This window comes from Oncorhynchus nerka, linkage group LG13 (genome assembly GCF_034236695.1).
Source record: "Oncorhynchus nerka isolate Pitt River linkage group LG13, Oner_Uvic_2.0, whole genome shotgun sequence".
Classification (NCBI taxonomy): Eukaryota; Metazoa; Chordata; class Actinopteri; order Salmoniformes; family Salmonidae; genus Oncorhynchus; species Oncorhynchus nerka.
In genome coordinates, this window is record NC_088408.1 from 93,668,440 (window position 1) to 93,691,527 (window position 23,088).

The following is a 23,088-nucleotide window of genomic DNA, read 5'->3' on the forward strand; positions in this document are numbered from 1 at the left end:
CTTCTAAACAGCTTCTACCCCCAAGCCAGACTCCTGAACAGCTAATAAAATGGCCACCCAGACTATTTGCATTTACACTGCTGCTACTCTCTGTTATTATCTATGCATAGTCACTTTAATAACTCTACCTACATGTACATATTACCTCAATTACCTTGACTAACCGGTTCCCCAGCACATTGACCCTACTGGTACCCCCTGTATATAGGCTCCACATTGACTCTACTGGTACCCCCCTGTATATAGGCTCCACATTGACTCTACTGGTGCCCCCCTGTATATAGGCTCCACATTGACTCTACTGGTACCCCCCTGTATATAGGCTCCACATTGACTCTACTGGTACCCCCCTGTATATAGGCTCCACATTGACTCTCTACTGGTACCCCCCTGTATATAGGCTGCACATTGACTCTCTACTGGTACCCCCCTGTATATAGGCTCCACATTGACTCTCTACTGGTACCCCCTGTATATAGCCTCCACATTGACTCTCTACTGGTACCCCCTGTATATAGCCTCCACATTGACTCTCTACTGGTACCCCCCTGTATATAGGCTCCACATTGACTCTCTACTGGTACCCCCTGTATATAGCCTCCACATTGACTCTACTGGTACCCCCTGTATATAGCCTCCACATTGACTCTCTACTGGTACCCCCTGTATATAGCCTCCACATTGACTCTACTGGTACCCCCTGTATATAGGCTGCACATTGACCCTACTGGTACCCCCCTGTATATAGGCTCCACATTGACTCTACTGGTACCCCCCTGTATATAGGCTGCACATTGACCCTACTGGTACCCCCCTGTATATAGGCTGCACATTGACCCTACTGGTACCCCCCTGTATATAGGCTCCACATTGACTCTACTGGTACCCCCTGTATATAGGCTCCACATTGACTCTGTACCGTAACACCCTGTATATAGCCTCCACATTGACTCTCTACTGGTACCCTCCTGTATATAGGCTCCACATTGACTCTCTACTGGTACCCCCCTGTATATAGGCTCCACATTGACTCTGTACCGTAACACCCTGTATATAGGCTCCACATTGACTCTCTACTGGTACCCCCCTGTATATAGGCTCCACATTGACTCTACTGGTACCCCCTGTATATAGCCTCCACATTGACTCTGTACCAGTACCCCCTGTATATAGGCTCCACATTGACCCTACTGGTACCCCCCTGTATATAGGCTCCACATTGACTCTACTGGTACCCCCTGTATATAGGCTCCACATTGACTCTACTGGTACCCCCTGTATATAGGCTCCACATTGACTCTACTGGTACCCCCCTGTATATAGGCTCCACATTGACTCTACTGGTACCCCCCTGTATATAGCCTCCACATTGACTCTACTGGTACCCCCTGTATATAGGCTCCACATTGACTCTACTGGTACCCCCCTGTATATAGCCTCCACATTGACTCTACTGGTACCCCCTGTATATAGGCTCCACATTGACTCTACTGGTACCCCCTGTATATAGGCTCCACATTGACTCTACTGGTACCCCTGTATATAGGCTCCACATTGACTCTACTGGTACCCCCTGTATATAGGCTCCACATTGACTCTACTGGTACCCCCTGTATATAGGCTCCACATTGACTCTACTGGTACCCCCTGTATATAGGCTCCACATTGACTCTACTGGTACCCCCATGTATATAGGCTCCACATTGACTCTACTGGTACCCCTGTATATAGGCTCCACATTGACTCTACTGGTACCCCCTGTATATAGGCTCCACATTGACTCTACTGGTACCCCCTGTATATAGGCTCCACATTGACTCTACTGGTACCCCCTGTATATAGGCTCCACATTGACTCTACTGGTACCCCCTGTATATAGGCTCCACATTGACTCTACTGGTACCCCCTGTATATAGGCTCCACATTGACTCTACTGGTACCCCCTGTATATAGGCTCCACATTGACTCTACTGGTACCCCCTGTATATAGCCTCCACATTGACTCTACTGGTACCCCCCCCCCTGTATATAGGCTCCACATTGACTCTACTGGTACCCCCTGTATATAGGCTCCACATTGACTCTACTGGTACCCCCTGTATATAGCCTCCACATTGACTCTACTGGTACCCCCTGTATATAGCCTCCACATTGACTCTACTGGTACCCCCCTGTATATAGGCTCCACATTGACTCTACTGGTACCCCCTGTATATAGGCTCCACATTGACTCTACTGGTACCCCCTGTATATAGGCTCCACATTGACTCTACTGGTACCCCCTGTATATAGGCTCCACATTGACTCTACTGGTACCCCTGTATATAGGCTCCACATTGACTCTACTGGTACCCCCTGTATATAGCCTCCACATTGACTCTACTGGTACCCCCTGTATATAGGCTCCACATTGACTCTACTGGTACCCCCCTGTATATAGGCTCCACATTGACTCTGTACTGGTACCCCCCTGTATATAGCCTCCACATTGACTCTACTGGTACCCCCTGTATATAGCCTCCACATTGACTCTCTACTGGTACCCCCTGTATATAGCCTCCACATTGACTCTCTACTGGTACCCCCTGTATATAGGCTCCACATTGACTCTGTACTGGTACCCCCCTGTATATAGCCTCCACATTGAGTCTGTACTGGTACCCCCCTGTATATAGGCTCCACATTGACTCTGTACTAGTACCCCCCTGTATATAGGCTCCACATTGACTCTCTACTGGTACCCCCTGTATATAGCCTCCACATTGACTCTCTACTGGTACCCCCTGTATATAGGCTCCACATTGACTCTGTACTGGTACCCCCTGTATATAGCCTCCACATTGACTCTACTGGTACCCCCTGTATATAGCCTCCACATTGACTCTACTGGTACCCCCCTGTATATAGGCTCCACATTGACTCTACTGGTACCCCCTGTATATAGCCTCCACATTGACTCTCTACTGGTACCCCCTGTATATAGGCTCCACATTGACTCTGTACTGGTACCCCCCTGTATATAGCCTCCACATTGACTCTCTACTGGTACCCCCTGTATATAGGCTCCACATTGACTCTGTACTGGTACCCCCTGTATATAGCCTCCACATTGACTCTACTGGTACCCCCTGTATATAGGCTCCACATTGACTCTGTACTGGTACCCCCTGTATATAGCCTCCACATTGACTCTACTGGTACCCCCCTGTATATAGCCTCCACATTGACTCTACTGGTACCCCCCTGTATATAGGCTCCACATTGACTCTACTGGTACCCCCTGTATATAGCCTCCACATTGACTCTACTGGTACCCCCCTGTATATAGCCTCCACGTTGACTTTACTGGTACCCCCCTGTATATAGGCTCCACATTGACTCTCTACTGGTACCCCCTGTATATAGGCTCCACATTGACTCTCTACTGGTACCCCCTGTATATAGGCTCCACATTGACTCTACTGGTACCCCCTGTATATAGGCTCCACATTGACTCTACTGGTACCCCTGTATATAGGCTCCACATTGACTCTACTGGTACCCCTGTATATAGGCTCCACATTGACTCTACTGGTACCCCTGTATATAGGCTCCACATTGACTCTCTACTGGTACCCCCTGTATATAGGCTCCACATTGACTCTACTGGTACCCCCTGTATATAGGCTCCACATTGACTCTCTACTGGTACCCCCTGTATATAGGCTCCACATTGACTCTACTGGTACCCCCCTGTATATAGGCTCGCTATTGTTATTTTACTGCTGCTTTAATTATTTGTTTACGTATCTATTTTTTTAAAACTCATTTTTCTAAACTGCATTGTTGGTTAAAGGCTTGTAAGCATTTCACTGTAAGGTTGTATTCGGCGCATGTGACAAATATAATTTTATTTTAAAGAAGGGTTTTCAAGCCTTGCTGCAATTGAGACATGTGTTGTGTCTATGTGCCATTCAGGGGGTGCTTTTGAACAGGGTATGGCACTAGGTGCCAGGCACACCGGTTTTAGTGTATCAAGAACAGCCACACTGCTGGGTTTTTCACCCTCAACAGTTTCCTGTGTGTGTCAAGAATAGTCCACCACCCAAAGGACATCCAGCCAACTTGACACGACTGTGGGAGTCATTGGAGTCAACATGGGCCAGTATCCCTGTGGAACCTTTTCGACACCTTGTAGAGTCCATGCGCCAACCAATTGAGGCGGTAGCCTACAAAACGGACCTCCATGCGCAGCCTCCCATTCGCTATTCGAGTACCTACAGATTACGTATTTGTTTCCCCATGCCCCTCTTCCCGCCCCTTTTGGGCCAATCTAAATCAACACTGATCTTACATATTAGTAAAGACCAGATTACGGTGAGAATAGTCTGATGGGTGAAAATGTGATCACTTGATGAGAGAACAGCTGTGCAGCCTGAGGCGAAGAACAGAGAGAAATATTTTTTTCCGCAACCTTCTAAAATCATCAATATCCTGTAGTCGCCATCATGCAGCCCATATATGCCTAGATTTCTTAGACATTCTAATGTTTGTATCATTCACAACTGAAGTTGCCAAATAAATAACTCTAAATATAGCATATAGGACCTGTTTCAAATGATCACTTTTACAACATACAGTAGCCTCTTCATATGTGCACTCGCTCCGGATGGGAAAAATATCCTTTCTATTTTATTCAGCTAAGTTCAGTTATATTCTTCTTACTGTAAAATCCTATAATATAAAATAATTGCCTGGGACTTATAAGCATATCTTGTCAGGTAAATGAATAATCCTACAGCCAAGGGCACGGAACATAGCCAGATAACATGCAGTAGGCAAACTCATATTCTGTTCTTCTCAAGTGCATTTTCTTCATATCATAATGTTTCTTTAGACCTGACTAAAATAAATCATGGATTCATTTATTTTATTTTTTATAATGTAGATGTTCCAAAGGTATCATTTTTAAAAATATTTTTTATTTACCTTTATTTTACTAGGCAAGTCAGTTAAGAACAAATTCTTATTTTCAATGACAGCCTAGGAACAGTGGGTTAACTGCCTGTTCAGGGGCAGAACGACAGATTTGTACCTTGTCAGCTTGGGGATTTGAACTTGCAACCTTTCGGTTACTAGTCCATCACTCTAACCACTAGGCTACCCTGCCGCCCCGTCATCAGAGTCTTGAATACAGCTGGAGACCTGGAAGTGCTAAACATGTTTATGTTAACAAACAGTCAAATACAGTGAGACCAGCAGTCTCTTACATGACAATAACCTGCTGACAAAATGTCATGACCACCACAGCCCTAACCACACTGTAACACTGTACTACACCACAGCCCTAACCACACTGTAACACTGTACTACACCACACCTCATGACCACCACAGCCCTAACCACACTGTAACACTGTACTACACCACACCTCATGACCACCACAGCCCTAACCACACTGTAACACTGTACTACACCACACCTCATGACCACCACAGCCCTAACCACACTGTAACACTGTACTACACCACAGCCCTAACCACACTGTAACACTGTACCACACCACACCTCATGACCACCACAGCCCTAACCACACTGTAACACTGTACTACACCACACCTCATGACCACCACAGCCCTAACCACACTGTAACACTGTACCACACCACACCTCATGACCACCACAGCCCTAACCACACTGTAACACTGTACTACACCACACCTCGTGACCACCACAGCCCTAACCACACTGTAACACTGTACTACACCACAGCCCTAACCACACTGTAACACTGTACTACACCACAGGCCTAACCACACTGTAACACTGTACCACACCACACCTCATGACCACCACAGCCCTAACCACACTGTAACACTGTACTACACCACACCTCATGACCACCACAGCCCTAACCACACTGTAACACTATACTACACCACAGCCCTAACCACACTGTAACACTATACACCTCATGACCACCACAGCCCACTAACCACACTGACCACCACAGCCCTAACCACACTGTAACACTGTACTACACCACACCTCATGACCACCACAGCCCTGGGTGCTGCTCAACAGTGGGAAGGTGTTTCCTAATGTTTTGTCCACTCAGTGTATATAAAACCCAGGAGAATCACATTGTCGACTGCACTATAGACCTCTTTTTGTAATGTGTTAACTCAGCAGTTCCTGATTAATCTGTTGGATGTGTTTTAAACGTGTACATCTCGTTCTAACTGGATGATTTAGTAGTCTGGGTTGTGTTCCATATGGTTACCACACCCACCCAGCTCCACACCTAGCTAGACTCTGGAGGTAGAGCCATGAAACATTGAGCCCCAGTAGCTGGGTTGTGTTCCATATGGTTACCACACCCACCCAGCTCCACACCTAGTGGGTATACAAGTTGTGTTTCCATTGTGTCTGGCTGCTCTAGTGTGAGGCTAGTGGGTATACAAGTTGTGTTTCCATTGTGGCTGGCTGCTCTACTGTGAGGCTAGTGGGTATACAAGTTGTGTTTCCATTGTGGCTGGCTGCTCTAGTGTGAGGCTAGTGGGTATACAAGTTGTGTTTCCATTGTGGCTGGCTGCTCTAGTGTGAGGCTAGTGGGTAGTGTGAGGCTAGTGGGTATACAAGTTGTGTTTCCATTGTTGTGTTTCCATTGTGGCTGGCTGCTCTAGTGTGAGGCTAGTGGGTATACAAGTTGTGTTTCCATTGTGTCTGGCTGCTCTAGTGTGAGGCTAGTGGGTATACAAGTTGTGTTTCCATTGTGTCTGGCTGCTCTAGTGTGGGTAGGCTGTTTCCATTGTGGGCTGCTCTAGTGTGAGGCAATACAAGTTGTGTTTCCATTGTGTTTGGCTGGCTGTGGGTATACTTGTGTTTCTTGTGTCTGGCTGTGAGGCTAGTGGGTATACAAGTTGTGTTTCCATTGTGGCTGGCTGCTCTACTGTGAGGCTAGTGGGTATACAAGTTGTGTTTCCATTGTGGCTGGCTGCTCTAGTGTGAGGCTAGTGGGTATACAAGTTGTGTTTCCATTGTGGCTGGCTGCTACACTGTGAGGCTAGTGGGTATACAAGTTGTGTTTCCATTGTGGCTGGCTGCTACACTGTGAGGCTAGTGGGTATACAAGTTGTGTTTCAATTGTGGCTGGCTGCTACACTGTGAGGCTAGTGGGTATACAAGTTGTGTTTCCATTGTGGCTGGCTGCTCTAGTGTGAGGCTAGTGGGTATACAAGTTGTGTTTCCATTGTGGCTGGCTGCTACACTGTGAGGCTAGTGGGTATACAAGTTGTGTTTCCATTGTGGCTGGCTGCTACACTGTGAGGCTAGTGGGTATACAAGTTGTGTTTCAATTGTGGCTGGCTGTTCTATGAGGTTTTGTTTGTACTTTTCCCTATTCCGCTTTAGCTCATATTTTCTCTCTCTCTCTCTCTCTCCCCACAGTTGACTGCCCTGCTCTTTCCATCTCTTCACTCTACTACCCAAGCCCGACTGAAGACCTAAAAGAGCTCTACTCTGTGCCGAGGGCTCTACATAAGAGCTCTAAGCCCCGTCACACTACTCCGGTTGGAAGAGGTAAGTCTTTCATACCTTAAGGCAATGAATGGAAACGTTGTTCTGAACCGTTTACTCTGCGTTTATTTAGCCTCCCCTCCCTCACCTCAGTTAGTCAACTGCCATGATGTAATATGGATTATTGATGTCAGGGCTGTTGACTGAATTGGACCTCTGTGTGTGGGTTTGACTCTGGACTGTTGACTGAATTGGTCCTCTGTGTGTGGGTTTAACTCTGGACTGTTGCGTCATTGTAGTTGCCCCATCTTCCTGTCGTGGAAGGGCTACTGTTATTATGTGAGATCAGGGTGCAATTGTGTTTTGGCTCGGGTTGCTGGGGATCGGGTTTTCCCTGCTCTCTCCTCTGTTCATTGTACCAGGTGTAAGACAATGAAACCAGCCAGAATCCACTGTGTTGGCCTACTGACCCCCCCTGTGACCTTTATGACCTCTCCCCAGCCAGAGTCCACTGTGTTGGCCTACTAACTAAGCCACTTTGGCTCTCCCATCTCCTCAGCCAGACCTACCTACCAATCAACCTCAGTGACCTCTCCTCTCCCCAGCCAGAATCCACTGTGTTGGCCTACTAACTAAGCCACCTTGGCTCTCCCATCTCCTCAGCCAGACCTACCTACCAATCCACCTCAGTGACCTCTCCTCAGCCAGTCAGAACTACTAACTAACCCATTTTGCTCTCTTCCTGTTCCCCAGCCGTAACCCAGCCAGTGGAGGGGTCATCATAATCATCATGACTCAGAGTCCCGTCCATGGCTGCTCGGTCTGTGTGGCCCAGCTGACAGTCTTCCTCGCCCTGCTGTTGTGTCCCCTGGGGAGAGCACTCGGCGAAGACCAGGCTTCTCCGGCCCAGGTGCTGCAGGGCCTGTTGGAGCGATATGGGGACAATGCCACCATCTCTGTTCCCCAGCTCCGCTCTTTGTTGGCACGACTCGGTGCACCCGGCCTGGTGGACAACGGCACCGCAGCAGAGGCTCCACCGGCGCCGCCCAGAGTCAACCTGTCCAAAGTAAATAGATTTATATTGACTTTATACTAAGCATTAGGAGCAGCTCTCTCCCTACATGTCCTTCCTTTCAGACCCTCTCCCTGAGATCTGTCCCTCACAAACCTTAATGACCTTAATGATTTGTGTTTTCAAAACATTTGTGACGGAGCATATTGATTTATTGCTGTTCATGTCAAAACAAAGGAAGTGACATCCCTATATCCAGTCTGTGTCCGGGGTTGTGGGGAGGGGGGTTGAATGGGGCATCCTCCCCCATTGTTTCGGAGGTTCAGAGGTCCCCCCCGGGTTATTTTATGTAGAAGGACTGAGAATCTCAGTTTTGGTGACTTTCTAAATGAATTTTCTACTCCAAAATGATTTAAAATAAATTATGCTGACACCGTCTAAAATATAATTTCCAACTCCAGAAATGAGCCCAATAACATGTTGGTACAATTATTTGTTAATTATTTGAACATATTGGACGATGCATTGAGCCTATGTATGCAGTGGAGGGGTCATCATAAGGTATTTCTTGTGTATTTTTCTTGGTATTTCTTTCTTATATTAAATTAATTTATTATACTTTTTAAATGTAGATGTTCCAAAGGCGTGCATCAGCGGCTTGTATACAGTGTAAATGACTACAACAGAAACACTGAGATGGGGTGGCTTTGCATTCTTACTCGGCTTAATGTCATGTAGGCTTGACTCACTAGCCACTACCGTGTTGATTTGAGAGCAGAGGAATAAGTTAACACAAAGTTGTCTTCTCTTCATGTTAGACGTGTGTTTCATGTGTCCCTGAACTAAGGGAATGAGTGTTGACTTTTGGTCCAGAGTTTGTGTGCTCAGGCATGGAACCTTCCAGTTCCATCATATCTACATGGATAAGTTAATCTCACTTTAGTTTTCCATGAAGGGAAAACAGCATGTCCTTTATCAGATAGGAAATGATTGAGGTTTCTTTTTGTGGTCAGTGTGTGTGTGTGTGTGTGTGACGGCTTGCCTGTTTCCCTCCACAGTGCTTACCTGGAGACACCCTGGCAGTTTACAGTATGGACGAGCAGTCTCGTCTGGATGGGCGTGGTCTACAGGAGCTCTGCCCCACCATGCTTCAGCAATTGGACTCTGGCGCATGTGGGGTGGAGAAAAAGGAGGAGCTTATCATAGACCCGCCTTCCAAACCCACTGCTGCTGAAGGTGAGCCTCTCAACTCCTATGGTCTTTCATAATACATTTGCAGTGTTTCCCCCTACGTAAAAGGGGGGCGGGCGGGCGTGGTAGTGTACGTAACCAATGGTTGAGACCGTCCTGTACATTTTAATTTTATTTTAAATAAACATTAATAAAGCTAGTTTCCTGCAACTCTACACATTTTGCTACTGTTTATGCCGTGTTGTGATGCTGTCTGACTCAAGCATCACCAAATCAATGGGGGACCCATGTAATGACGTTTTGGGAATTTTAGATTCTCCCCCACTCGTTTTTATTTATTTATTTTATTTATTTATTTAGCTTATCTTTTCTACATACTTTATAGACGTGTTTTATACATATTTTTTGTTGTTGTTGACAACTTTGGTTTGGCATACCAGTACTGCAGTTACAGTATACTGCTGACTGTTCACCTTCTGTTTATCTTTGTCTTATTTTAAACTTTCTCCCAACAAGTTTTCATTAGAACAACACAATTCCCTCTTCTCTAGAAGTCTACTGTGGGTTAGAATTGGTCTGCAGTATGAAGTTCAGAGGAAGGTTAAAAATCAAAGGCCCTTGGTTATGTTTCTCCTCTAGCTTTCAGCATCGTGTACTTCCTGGTCCACTTTAGCACAGAACAGCCATTATTAGAATGCCACTGTCAGCAGATACTAGGTACAGAATCCTCTTAGCGGGTACAGATGATGCGTAAAGGCACCTCCATCTTGGATCGATCTGGCTCACACTGCCCACAGCTTCTCAGCCTGCTGACATCAGAGGTTGGCAGGCCATGAAACTGGATGTCCTTGTTATTACTCTGGAAGCCATTTTAGTATCTGGTTCTAATCTAAGTGATTGTGTTGTGGATGTATGTAGGCTGCAGCCTAGGCTTTTGTACAGGCGCTTTTAGGGTATAGTTTAGTTTTATTACGTATAAATTGGCAATATTTAACATGCAAACAAGAACAGTAGCTACTAGCTAGCTCTCATCAGAGCCCAGTCTAAGTTGACCCAGTCTAAGTTGACCCAGTCTAAGTTGACCCAGTCTAAGTTGACCCAGTCTAAGTTGACCCAGTCTAAGTTGGCCCAGTCTAAGTTGGCCCAGTCTAAGTTGGCCCAGTCTAAGTTGGCCCAGTCTAAGTTGGCCCAGTCTAAGTTGGCCCAGTCTAAGTTGACCCAGTCTAAGTTGGCCCAGTCTAAGTTGACCCAGTCTAAGTTGGCCCAGTCTAAGTTGGCCCAGTCTAAGTTGGCCCAGTCTAAGTTGGCCCAGTCTAAGTTGGCCCAGTCTAAGTTGGCCCAGTCTAAGTTGGCCCAGTCTAAGTTGACCCAGTCTAAGTTGACCCAGTCTAAGTTGACCCAGTCTAAATTGACCCAGTCTAAGTAGACCCTGGTGTAGCTGGTAGGTATAAAAAGACTGTTAATGACAGGCTTTGAGAATGTAGTAAACTAGTGTGATCCTCCCACTGGGGCGCTGCACCTAGAATCACACTACATAGAAAGGACATTGTAACTCTATAGAAAGTCATGATGATTTTATAACTGTGTCAGGTACTACCTCTTCTGTTTTCTGTTTTCTGTGGTCTAACAGCACTTGTGGTGTGTTTTTAGAAACCAAACTCAAGAATGTTGATATGCCTTGCCCTGCCATCTCTATACCAGCTAACAGTTCTAGTTGCAATTTGCAAAGATTCTAACCCATGAACTGACACTGCTGGAAGAGAGCTCTGCACTGGGATTGTGTCAGTGAATGTTATCTGGATGTTCTTCAAGAAGATGTTTAAAAACTTCACTCTTTATGGTGTTTGTCCCTTTTCTGTGTCCTAATTTCTGTCAAGAGAAGCATTGATACAGGATGTGTTTTGGCCAGCGATACATTTTCACTCATCTTCCGCTAATGTCTAGAGCGCTCTCCCCAGTGCAGTCCTGGTTTCAAATAGTATTTGAAATCTATTGTGTTTGCTTAAGCCAAACCTGGAGTGGTAGATGTCATGGTTTATACTTTGAAACTATTTCATTGGCCCTATTGCGCCAGGCAAGCTCAATCACAGCTTAAGTACATTTAAAGATTTTGAATACTATTTGAACCCAGGTCTGGGACAGGGTATTTGGCCAGCTGTGACTCGGGCTGAGGTGCTACTAGCTGCTGCTGTGGGGGCAGAGTGACGTCGGTTCAATGCGTCCTATTGCCCTCCTTTTAAAAGTCTGTTCATGAAATGGCCGTCTCTGTTTTGCTCCAAGATCTGTGCTTGTCCCATTTGGTTTAGGATTTCAAGCACTGTATTTGAAGATGACTGCTTCCTATTGAGACCATGTGTGTTCATTATGCACAAGTTAACTACACATGGTTGATGATATTACTAGATATTATCTAGCGTGTCCTGCGTTGCATATAATCTGACTGAGCGGTGGTAGGCAGAAGCAGGCGCGTACACATCCATTCAAACAGCACTTTCGTGCGTTTTGCCAGCAGCTCTTTGTTGTGCGTCAAGCATTATGACTTCAAGCCTATCAACTCCCGAGATGAGGCTGGTGTAACCGAAGTGAAATGGCTAGCTAGTTAGCGCGCGCTAATAGCGTTTCAAAAGTCACTCGCTCTGAGCCTTGGAGTAGTTGTTTCCCTTGCTCTGCATGGGTAATGCTGCTTCGAGGATGACTGTTGTCATTGTGTTCCTGGTTCGAGCCCAGGGAGGAGCGAGGAGAGGGAAGGAAGCTATACTGTTACACTGGCAATACTAAAGTGCCTATAAGAACATCCAATAGTCAAAGGTTGATGAAATACACATGGTGTAGAAATAGTCCTATAATTCCTATAATAACTACAACCTAAAACTTCTTACCTGGGAATATTGAAGACTCATGTTAAAAGGAACCACCAGCTTTCATATGTTCTCATGTTCTGAGCAAGGAACTGAAACGTTAGCTTTCTTACATGGCACATATTGCACTTTTACTTTCTTCTCCAACACTTTGTTTTTGCATTATTTAAACCAAATTGAACATGTTTCATTATTTATTTGAGGCTAAATTGATTTTATTTATGTATTATATTAAGTGAAAATAAGTGTTCATTCAAGTATTGTTGTAATTGTCATTATTACAAATACATTTGAATTTTTTTTGGGGCCGATTAATCGGTATCCGCTTTTTTGGTCCTCCAATATTCGGTGTCGGCGTTGAAAAATCATAATCGGTCGACCTCTTAATTTCCACCGTAGTAGTCTAGTCCTGTTTGAATAACATAGGAATGAGTTTCCTCCGCCCATAAACACTACATCCTCTCTGCCCTGCTTTAAACAATTAAGTTAAAAAAAAAACAGTTTGTCTTTTGTGTCCATTTGAATGTACCTTATGATGTCACTGCAATGATGAGATAATGTTCTTCTTTGTTTTATTATTATCGCTGTCATACTGTGTTGGATCTTATTTTTCTTTGTTTTATTATCTCTCTGTCATACTGTGTTTAACAGTGTTGGATCTTGCCTAGTCATCTGGTTTTAAGAGGACCACAATGGAAATAAGTCCCGGACTTTGTTATCCTCCATGATTTTACTGATGTGCGTGTATATGGCTTTTTCAAGTTTTATGTGTGCTTGTTTTTTTGAAATGGTCGAATTAATAAACTAAATTCTTCTTACAGACCTTGTCACTTCTGCAATCCACACCACAATCAAAGTTAACCAATCTTCCTCTCCCACAGGATACAGGTGTTTTATGTGTGCTGAAAGGAAACCCGTAACTCTTAACTCTTCATTTACATTACAGGAGTTTTATGCTCAAAACCATCGCAATGTGGTCTACATGTCGACCGCGCCTTTCCACAGTGTGACTCCTCCCCTCCTCCTTCCCTTTCCACAGTGTGACTCCTCCCCTCCTCCTTCCCTTTCCACAGTGTGACTCCTCCCCTCCGCCTTCCCTTTCCACAGTGTGACTCCTCCCCTCCTCCTTCCCTTTCCACAGTGTGACTCCTCCCCTCCTCCTTCCCTTTCCACAGTGTGATTTCCACACTGCTCCTGTAGTCACTTCCTCTGTGATCATTACTGCTCCTGTAGTCACAATCCTCTGTGATCATTACTGCTCCTGTAGTCACAGTCCTCTGTGATCAATACTGCTCCTGTAGTCACAGTCCTCTGTGATCATTACTGCTCCTGTAGTCACAGTCCTCTGTGATCATTACTGCTCCTGTAGTCACAGTCCTCTGTGATCATTACTGCTCCTGTAGTCACAGTCCTCTGATCATCACTGCTCCTGTAGTCAGTCCTCTGTGATCATTACTGCTCCTGTAGTCACAGTCCTCTGATCATTACTGCTCCTGTAGTCACAGTCCTCTGTGATCATTACTGCTCCTGTAGTCACAGCCCTCTGTGATCAATACTGCTCCTGTAGTCACAGTCCTCTGTGATCATTACTGCTCCTGTAGTCACAGTCCTCTGTGATCATTACTGCTCCTGTAGTCACAGTCCTCTGTGATCATTACTGCTCCTGTAGTCACAGTCCTCTGTGATCATTACTGCTCCTGTAGTCTCAGTCCTCTGATCATCACTGCTCCTGTAGTCACAGTCCTCTGTGATCATTACTGCTCCTGTAGTCACAGTCCTCTGTGATCATTACTGCTCCTGTAGTCACAGTCCTCTGTGATCATTACTGCTCCTGTAGTCACAGTCCTCTGTGATCATTACTGCTCCTGTAGTCACAGTCCTCTGTGATCATTACTGCTCCTGTAGTCTCAGTCCTCTGATCATCACTGCTCCTGTAGTCACAGTCCTCTGTGATCATTACTGCTCCTGTAGTCACAGTCCTCTGTGATCATTACTGCTCCTGTAGTCACAGTCCTCTGTCATCATTACTGCTCCTGTAGTCACAGTCCTCTGTCATCATTACTGCTCCTGTAGTCACAGTCCTCTGTGATCATTACTGCTCCTGTAGTCACAGTCCTCTGTGATCATTACTGCTCCTGTAGTCACAGTCCTCTGTGATCATTACTGCTCCTGTAGTCACAGTCCTCTGTGATCATTACTGCTCCTGTAGTCACAGTCCTCTGTGATCGATCATTGTCACAGCACACAGAGTAATTCTCATATTAAACAAATGGCATGTGTGCTTCAGTGTTCACTTCAAACCCTCTCTTTGGTGTGTCGTGTGCCTCCTCTTCTCCCTCCTTCTCCCATCAGTGTGGGGTTTCTCTATTCTGAGTGTGACCCTGGTCAGTGCCTTCTCTCTCACCGGCGTGTTCCTGGTTCCCCTCATGAGGACGAGTCACATGCGCCGGGCGCTCGTCTTTTTCATCGCCCTGTCCATCGGGACGCTCTACTCCACAGCTGTGTTCCAGCTCTTGCCAGAGGTGCGGTATCCATCAATCCCCTGTTGGGGGAAAAAGTCACCCCCCCAAAAAAATATTTTTCCCCCATCCCCCCTCTCTATATACTCCCTTAACAACAATGCCCCACCGACCACAGCACTCTTCTCTATTCTTCACCTCTTCCTGGGCATTTCCTTCTCTTTCTTCCTGGGGGTGTAATTAGCAGCTTGGGAATTGTCTTGTTCAACCAACCAGTGGTCATCAATGAGCTACTGTGATTCTACAGTTGCTTCAGTGATTATTTTTTCCTACCACTGGAATTGTGGACTGATTGTTCTCTCTCTCTCTTATCTGTGTGTGAGTCTACACGGGCTGGTCTGGCTACTCTGCACTCTTCGCTGGCTGGTCTGGCTACTCTGCACTCCTCGCTGGCTGGTCTGGCTACTCTGCACTCCTCGCTGGCTGGTCTGGCTACTCTGCACTCCTCGCTGGCTGGTCTGGCTACTCTGCACTCCTCGCTGGCTGGTCTGGCTACTCTGCACTCCTCGCTGGCTGGTCTGGCTACTCTGCACTCCTCGCTGGCTGGTCTGGCTACTCTGCACTCCTCGCTGGCTGGTCTGGCTACTCTGCACTCCTCGCTGGCTGGTCTGGCTACTCTGCACTCCTCGCTGGCTGGTCTGGCTACTCTGCACTCCTCGCTGGCTGGTCTGGCTACTCTGCACTCCTCGCTGGCTGGTCTGGCTACTCTGCACTCCTCGCTGGCTGGTCTGGCTACTCTGCACTCCTCGCTGGCTGGTCTGGCTACTCTGCACTCCTCGCTGGCTGGTCTGGCTACTCTGCACTCCTCGCTGGCTGGTCTGGCTACTCTGCACTCTTCGCTGGCTGTGGAATATATATGCCATCTGTGAGACTGATTCTCCTTTGAGAGAGGCTGGCTGGCTGGCCTGCTGGTTGGCTGGCTGACCTGCTGGCTGGCTGGCTGACCTGCTGGCTGGCTGGCTGACCTGCTGGCTGACCTGCTGGCTGGCCTGCTGGTTGGCTGGCTGACCTGCTGGCTGGCTGGCTGACCTGCTGGCTGGCTGGCTGACCTGGCTGGCTGGCTGGCTGACCTGCTGGCTGGCTGGTTGACCTGCTGGTTGGCTGGCTGACCTGCTGGTTGGCTGGCTGACCTGCTGGTTGGCTGGCTGACCTGCTGGCTGGCTGGCTGACCTGCTGGTTGGCTGGCTGACCTGCTGGCTGGCTGACCTGCTGACCTGCTGGCTGGCTGACCTGCTGGCTGGCTGGCTGACCTGCTGGTTGGCTGGCTGACCTGCGCTGGCTGACCTGCTGGTTGGCTGGCTGACCTGCGCTGGCTGGCTGGCTGACCTGCTGGTTGGCTGGCTGACCTGCGCTGGCTGACCTGCTGGTTGGCTGGCTGCACAGTGCATCATACCCCTCTAAGCTCACCTCAGGGGAAACCAGGCCAAGTGGGTATTTGCTGCTCCCAGTGTTCCACAACTTTACCCCCTTTCTCAAAATACGACTGGTGAATTTGGTGTAAAGAATAAAATGACGCTCTCAGTCAGTGGGACTGTTTAGTCTGTCTGCAGTGAGACAGCAGGAGCTCAGACCATGCCCTGGGGGCAGCTGGCAGCTAGCTAGTGGAGTGGTGCAGAGCAGACACGCACCTGGCCCGAAAGACAATGGTGTGTGTGTTCCTAGCTATCTTTCTCTGGTTTCATCTGATCGGTCGTGCGTTGCGTACTCCCTAATACCCACCTGTATCGTGTGACCGCTCCAGTGTAAGCACCAGTGGTTCCAGGTTGCATCATGAAGGCCTGGGGATTCTGCTTCCTCTGATCTGCGATGACATAATTACTCCCTCATCTCTTAATCACAGGCTGTTTTGGGTTGGAACACTGGTCTAATGGGAAACAAATCATGGTGTCTCGTCGTCATACAGTGATCACACACACACACACACACACACACACACACACAGGTCTGTGAATGGACATTGATTGTGAATAGACAGTCAGTGTCCATTGATTGGGCATTTCCTGTTCTCTGGGAACAGAACTGTTGGGGGTGATGTGATTTATTTTCTTCAGGGCTGACATTAACTGGTGTTCTCAGGTTAATCCTTCTACTGCGAAAAATTAATATCTTTAATGATTTCATGATGTTAATTTAACTAATTTTCCCCTTTCCTTTTTTCCTCTCCTCTTTGGTCCCCCTTCTCTCCCCTCTCTCTTCCCCCCCCCGGTCGTGGTCAGTTTGGGGTTATGGCTTCCTGTGTGTGACCTTCATTTCTCTGTGTTCGCTGGTTGGGGCCAGTGTGGTCCCCTTCATGAGGAAAACCTTTTACAAGCGTCTGCTGCTCTACTTCATAGCCCTGGCCATTGGCACCCTCTACTCCAACGCCCTGTTTCAGCTCATCCCAGAGGTAGTGTGAAGGGCACTCTATTCCCTACGTAGTGCACTCCTTTAGGCACTCTATTCCCTACGTAGTGCACTCCTTTAGGCACCCTATTCCCTACGTAGTGCACTCCCTTATTTATTGAACAACTTCAGAAACCTATTCCCTACGTAGTGCACTCCTTTAGGTACCCTATTCCCTACATAGTGCACTCCTTTAGGCACCCTATTCCCTACATAGGAAATAGGATGTGCTCCTCTACCTCAGATGTTCCCTCCCTTCAAGCAGCCCCCAGCCCAAATGAAACCAGACTTAACTACGGTCATGCCGGGCCCATAGATTAATTAGGAGAACCACACACTTAATTACCAGTGTCACTTTATTGCCCCCTTATGTGATTCTGAAAAGCAGATCCGTTGAGCTGCTGGTGGGCCTTCCTGGAAAGGGGGAAACACTGAGGAAAAATAGTATCTGTAGGTTTAGTCTGTTCTTAGATGAAATACAAAATTCACCTCCTCCACCTGGGTCCATTTTGCACCAGAAAACCCATCACATATCAGTTGTCACATGATCCCAAACCAACATGGCAGAGAAGAGTCATATTTGGAACCAGACAGTAGATGACCTTAGCAGACAAACAGCCCAAGGTGTTAGCGAATGTGCTGATTACAGTGAAATACAGATACGTCTGTTTTTTTTAAACGCTTGAAGCAGTATTTTGCCATTTGATAGCGCTCTAAACATCATTTTTATTGGGCATGTTTATAACAGTAGGCTATCTCTTAGCCTGGTACTGTGTCCTTGAGGAGAGAAACTGGCTAGCGTTTGTAATATCCTGTCCCTGCAGCCCGCCAGGGGCTGTTGTGTCTTTCCCCCATAGTCTCAATAAGATATCAGGGAGAATTTACTTAACATTTGACTTCCTGAGATTAGTTGTCACCTAGTATTGTTCACATACCATTTTATAAAAGAACACTGACAAGTGTGAAGTTAGGGATTGGTATTACCAATCTTTAAAAAAATTAAATGTATGTACTGAAAATCCTTCTCAATGACACATATAAACACATACAGTAGGTCAGAGACCTCGATTTAAAAGTGAGAAAATGGCCGTAACTGACATGTTCAGCTTCAATTGTGCTGAATCATGACGCAGCCACAATTTGGTTCTTTTCCCATGTCAGAGTCCCTAGCTAGTTCAATCAAGCCAATTACATATTTACACACATCTTTTCACAGTGTGATGTAATACCCTGCTATTAACCAATTTGACTGATGCATTATAGATAACTATGTATATTATCCTCCCTAGGCATTTGGTTTTAACCCTATGGTGGACAACTATGTGTCTAAGTCCACGGTGGTGTTCGGAGGGTTCTACCTCTTCTTCTTCACTGAGAAGGTCCTCAAGATGCTGCTCAAACCCAAGGATAAGGTGAGTCTGCGTTCAATAACATTTGCTTTGGTTTAACGGTGAGGTAAATGACTGAAAAATGCACAAGGATGACAAACATGAGATATGTCATTGCTTTCACCCTGTCTGTTTTTGTATGGTTTAAAGGTTCAAGGGGTCTTTGTTTGCCTGGTGCAAATGTGTGACTGTGTGAACCTATTGGGATTGGTCAGAAACCAGAGAAGTGTTATGTACTGCACATGCATTATAAACTCAGCAAAAAAAACGAAACGTCCTCTCACTGTCAACTGTGTTTATTTTCAGCAAACTTAACATGTGTAAATATTGGTATGAACATAAGATTCAACAACTGAGACATAAACTGAACAAGTTCCACAGACATGTTACTAACAAATGGATTAATGTGTCCCTGAACAAAGAGGGAGTCAAAATCAAAAGTAACAGTCAGTATCTGGTGTGGCCACCAGCTGCAATTAAGTATTGCAGTGCATCTCCTCCTCATGGACTGCACCAGATGTGCCAGTTCTTGCTGTGACATGTTACCCCACTCTTCCACCAAAGCACCTGCAAGTTCCCAGACATTTCTGGGGGGAATGGCCTTAGCCCTCACCCTCCGATCCAATATGTCCCAGACGTGCTCAATGGGATTGAGATCCAGGGTCTTCGTGGACATGGCAGAACACTGACATTCCTGTCTTGCAGGAAATCACACACAGAACGAGCAGTATGTCTGGTGGCATTGTCATGTCAGGATGAGCCTGCAGGAAGGGTACCACATGAGGGAGGAGGATGTCTTCCCTGTAACGCAAAGTGTTGAGATTGCCTGCAATGACAACAAGCTCAGTCCGATGATGCTGTGACACACCGCCCCAGACCATGACGGACCCTCCACCTCCAAATCGATCCCGCTCCAGAGTACAGGCCCCGGTGAGACAGAACCACGACTCGTCAGTGAAAAACACTTTTTGCCAGTACTGTCTGGTCCAGCGACGGTGGGTCTGTGCCCATAGGCGACGTTGTTGCAGGTGATGTCTGGTGAGGACCTGCCTTACAACAGGCCTACAAGCCCTCAGTCCAGCCTCTCTCCGCCTATTGCGGACAGTCTGAACACTGATGGAGGGATTGTGCATTCCTGCTGTAACTCGGGCAGTTGTTGGTGCCATCCTGTATTTGTCCCGCAGGTGTGGTGTTCGGATGTACCGATCCTGTGCAGGTGTTGTTACACGTGGTCTGCCACTGCGAGGACGATCAGCTGTCCATCCTGTCTCCCTGTAGCGCTGTCTTAGGTGTCTCACAGTACGGACATTGCAATTTATTACCCTGTTAACATCTGCAGTCCTCATGCCTCCTTTCAGCATGCCTAAGGCACGTGAGCAGAGACCTTGGGCATCTTTCTTTTGGTGTTTTCCAGTGTCCGTAGAAAGGCCTCTTTAGTGTCCTAAGTTTTCATAACTGTGACCTTAATTGCCTATCATCTGTAAGCTGTTAGTGTTTTAATGTTCATTAATTGTTTATGGTTCATTGAACAAGCATGGGAAACCCTTTACAATTTAAACCCTTTACAATGAAGATCTGTGAAGTTATTTGGACTTTTATGAATTATCTTTTGAAAGAGGCATGTTTATTTTTTTGGTGAGTTCATATATAGACGTGACCCAATACACCTGACCATATTGTAGCGTTTATCAGCCCAATGAACCCAGGCTTCGGGACCAACAGTCATCTAGTATATTTGTGCCAACACGAGATCACCTGATTTCAAATCGTCAACTAATTTATCGTAAAACCTTTTGGCTAGTTCAATCAGGTGTGCTGGTGTTGGAATTGAACAAATGTGAAAAGACTGGTATTCCAACTTCCAAGAAGACTAGGTTGAGAAATCTTGTTCTGTAGCGGGGCTCTGTAGTGCTCATAAACATAGTCTCGACCAGGGCTTTTCACACACACCGATAAGCATCCGCTCTTTAGATGGATCGGAGAGATATTACGGTTTGCATTGTCACCATGTGGATAAAATCACACGAGTCAAAGGGCTGGTTTAGCTTGTTTATCAGGGCGTTGGTTTTATGAACAGTAACCGTTGCCTCTGCTTAATGCATCTGGGATGATGACGTCAGACGGTTGTTGTTGGGTCTGTTTGCTTTGTGTGGCGGAGCCTGGAGGAGACCTTACTTGGACGTGAGTCAATGACACATTCATAATTACACGTGTACTTAAGACAGACTGAAGTGAAGTAGACACCTGCAACACAAGTTCACATGCAGAGTCTTCAGAAAATGATTCACCTCCTTGGACTTTTAACCCGTTTTGTTACAGCCTGAATTATTATTTTAACAAATTAATAAAACACAAGTATTCAACCCCTTTGTTATGGGAAGACTTAGGAGTACAAATTTGCTTAATAAGTTGCAAGGGCTCTCTCTGTGCTATAATAGTGTTTTAATGTGATTTTTGAATGACTACCTCATCTCTGTACCTCACACATCTGTAAGATCCCTCAATCGAGCAGTGAATTTCAAACACAGGTTCAACCACAAAGACGAGAGAGGTTTTTACCAATGCCTTGCAAAGAAGGGCACCTATTGGTAGATGGGTAAAACATTTAAAAAGCAGACATTGAATTAGGCTGGGTCGGTATTCCGGGGTATTTGGAAAAAGCCATGGGATGGTTAATACAGTCTATAGCGTCACAACTATTTATTTTAATATTTCTTTTTTAAGTTAATACCTGCAGTCAACTTGTGCAAAACGTTAGATTAAGCAGATTATGTTCTTCATTTCACCTGTCACATTATGAAGCACTTCGTAGTTCCCCAGAACAGCCGAGCCACCAGTCACGTGTTCATTGTAAAGAGCACAACAAGAGAAAGCGGTGAGTCTGTAGCGTTCTGTCGGGGAGTCTGTAGCGTTCTGTCGGGGAGTCTGTAGCGTTCTGTCGGGGAGTCTGTAGCGTTCTGTCGGGGAGTCTGTAGCGTTCTGTCGGGGAGTCTGTAGCGTTCTGTCGGGGAGTCTGTAGCGTTCTGTCGGGGTCTGTAGTCTGTAGCGTTCTGTCGGGAGTCTGTGAGTCGTTCTGTCGGGAGTCTGTCGGGGAGTCTGTAGCGTTCTGTCGGGTCGGGGGAGTCTGTAGCGTTCTGTCGGGGAGTCTGTAGCGTTCTGTCGGTGAGTCTGAAGCGTTCTGTCGGTGAGTCTGCCGGTGAGTCTGAAGCGTTCTGTCGGTGAGTCTGTCGGGGAGTCTGTAGCGTTCTGTCGGGGAGTCTGTAGCGTTCTGTCGGGGAGTCTGTAGCGTTCTGTCGGGGAGTCTGTAGCGTTCTGTCGGGGAGTCTGTAGCGTTCTGTCGGTGAGTCTGAAGCGTTCTGTCGGTGAGTCTGTCGGGGAGTCTGTAGCGTTCTGTCGGTGAGTCTGTAGCGTTCTGTCGGTGAGTCTGTAGCGTTCTGTCGGTGAGTCTGTAGCGTTCTGTCGGTGAGTCTGTAGCGTTCTGTCTGTGAGTCTGTAGCGTTCTGTCGGGGAGTCTGTCGGGTTCTGTCGGTGAGTCTGTAGCGTTCTGTCGGTGAGTCTGTAGCGTTCTGTCGGTGAGTCTGTAGCGTTCTGTCGGTGAGTCTGAAGCGTTCTGTCGGTGAGTCTGAAGCGTTCTGTCGGTGAGTCTGTAGCGTTCTGTCGGTGAGTCTGTAGCGTTCTGTCGGTGAGTCTGTAGCGTTCTGTCGGGGAGTCTGTAGCGTTCTGTCGGGGAGTCTGTAGCGTTCTGTCGGTGAGTCTGTAGCGTTCTGTCGGTGAGTCTGTAGCGTTCTGTCGGTGAGTCTGTAATGTAGTTAGTCCCGAAATACTAATCTAAATGACAGAGTGAAAAGAAAGAAGCCTGTACAGAATATAAATTTTCCAAAACAAGCATCCTGTTTTGCATCAAGGCTCTAAAGTAATACTGAGAAAAATACAGAAGGACGCTAAATGAAGCTAAGCACAGGCAAAATCCTAGAGGAAAACCTGGTGGAAAGTAGACAACCAAACACTGAATTCACCTTTCAGCAGGACAATAACCTAAAACAGCAGGACAATAACCTAAAACACAAGGCCAAATCTACAGAATTTGCTTAATAGACAGGGAATTTACCTGAATGGCCGACCTAATCTTTTTTTTTACCCCTTATTTCTCCCCAATTTCGTGGTATCGAATTGGTAGTAGTTACAGTCTTGTCTCATCGCTGAAACTCCCGTTTGGACTCGGGAGACGCGAAGGTCGAGAG

At 46.7% G+C, this 23,088-nt stretch overlaps 1 protein-coding gene across 3 annotated transcripts in view; it reads left to right on the forward strand.

Moving 5' to 3' along the window:
* The window catches only part of slc39a14 (solute carrier family 39 member 14), a 47,698-nt gene that overhangs the window by 15,230 nt on the left and 9,380 nt on the right, over window positions 1-23,088 (forward strand). For 2 of the 3 annotated variants that reach the window (XM_029678689.2, XM_029678688.2), the window contains exons 2-6: window positions 7,429-7,560; window positions 8,251-8,563; window positions 9,568-9,745; window positions 17,294-17,463; window positions 18,749-18,871. In XM_029678689.2, the coding sequence (XP_029534549.1) occupies window positions 8,288-8,563; window positions 9,568-9,745; window positions 17,294-17,463; window positions 18,749-18,871 (747 nt within the window). In that variant the 5' untranslated portion in view covers window positions 7,429-7,560; window positions 8,251-8,287. Of the gene's footprint in view, window positions 1-7,428; window positions 7,561-8,250; window positions 8,564-9,567; window positions 9,746-14,910; window positions 15,081-17,293; window positions 17,464-18,748; window positions 18,872-23,088 lie in introns of all 3 variants that reach the window. The other variant, XM_029678690.2, reaches the window with a different exon arrangement.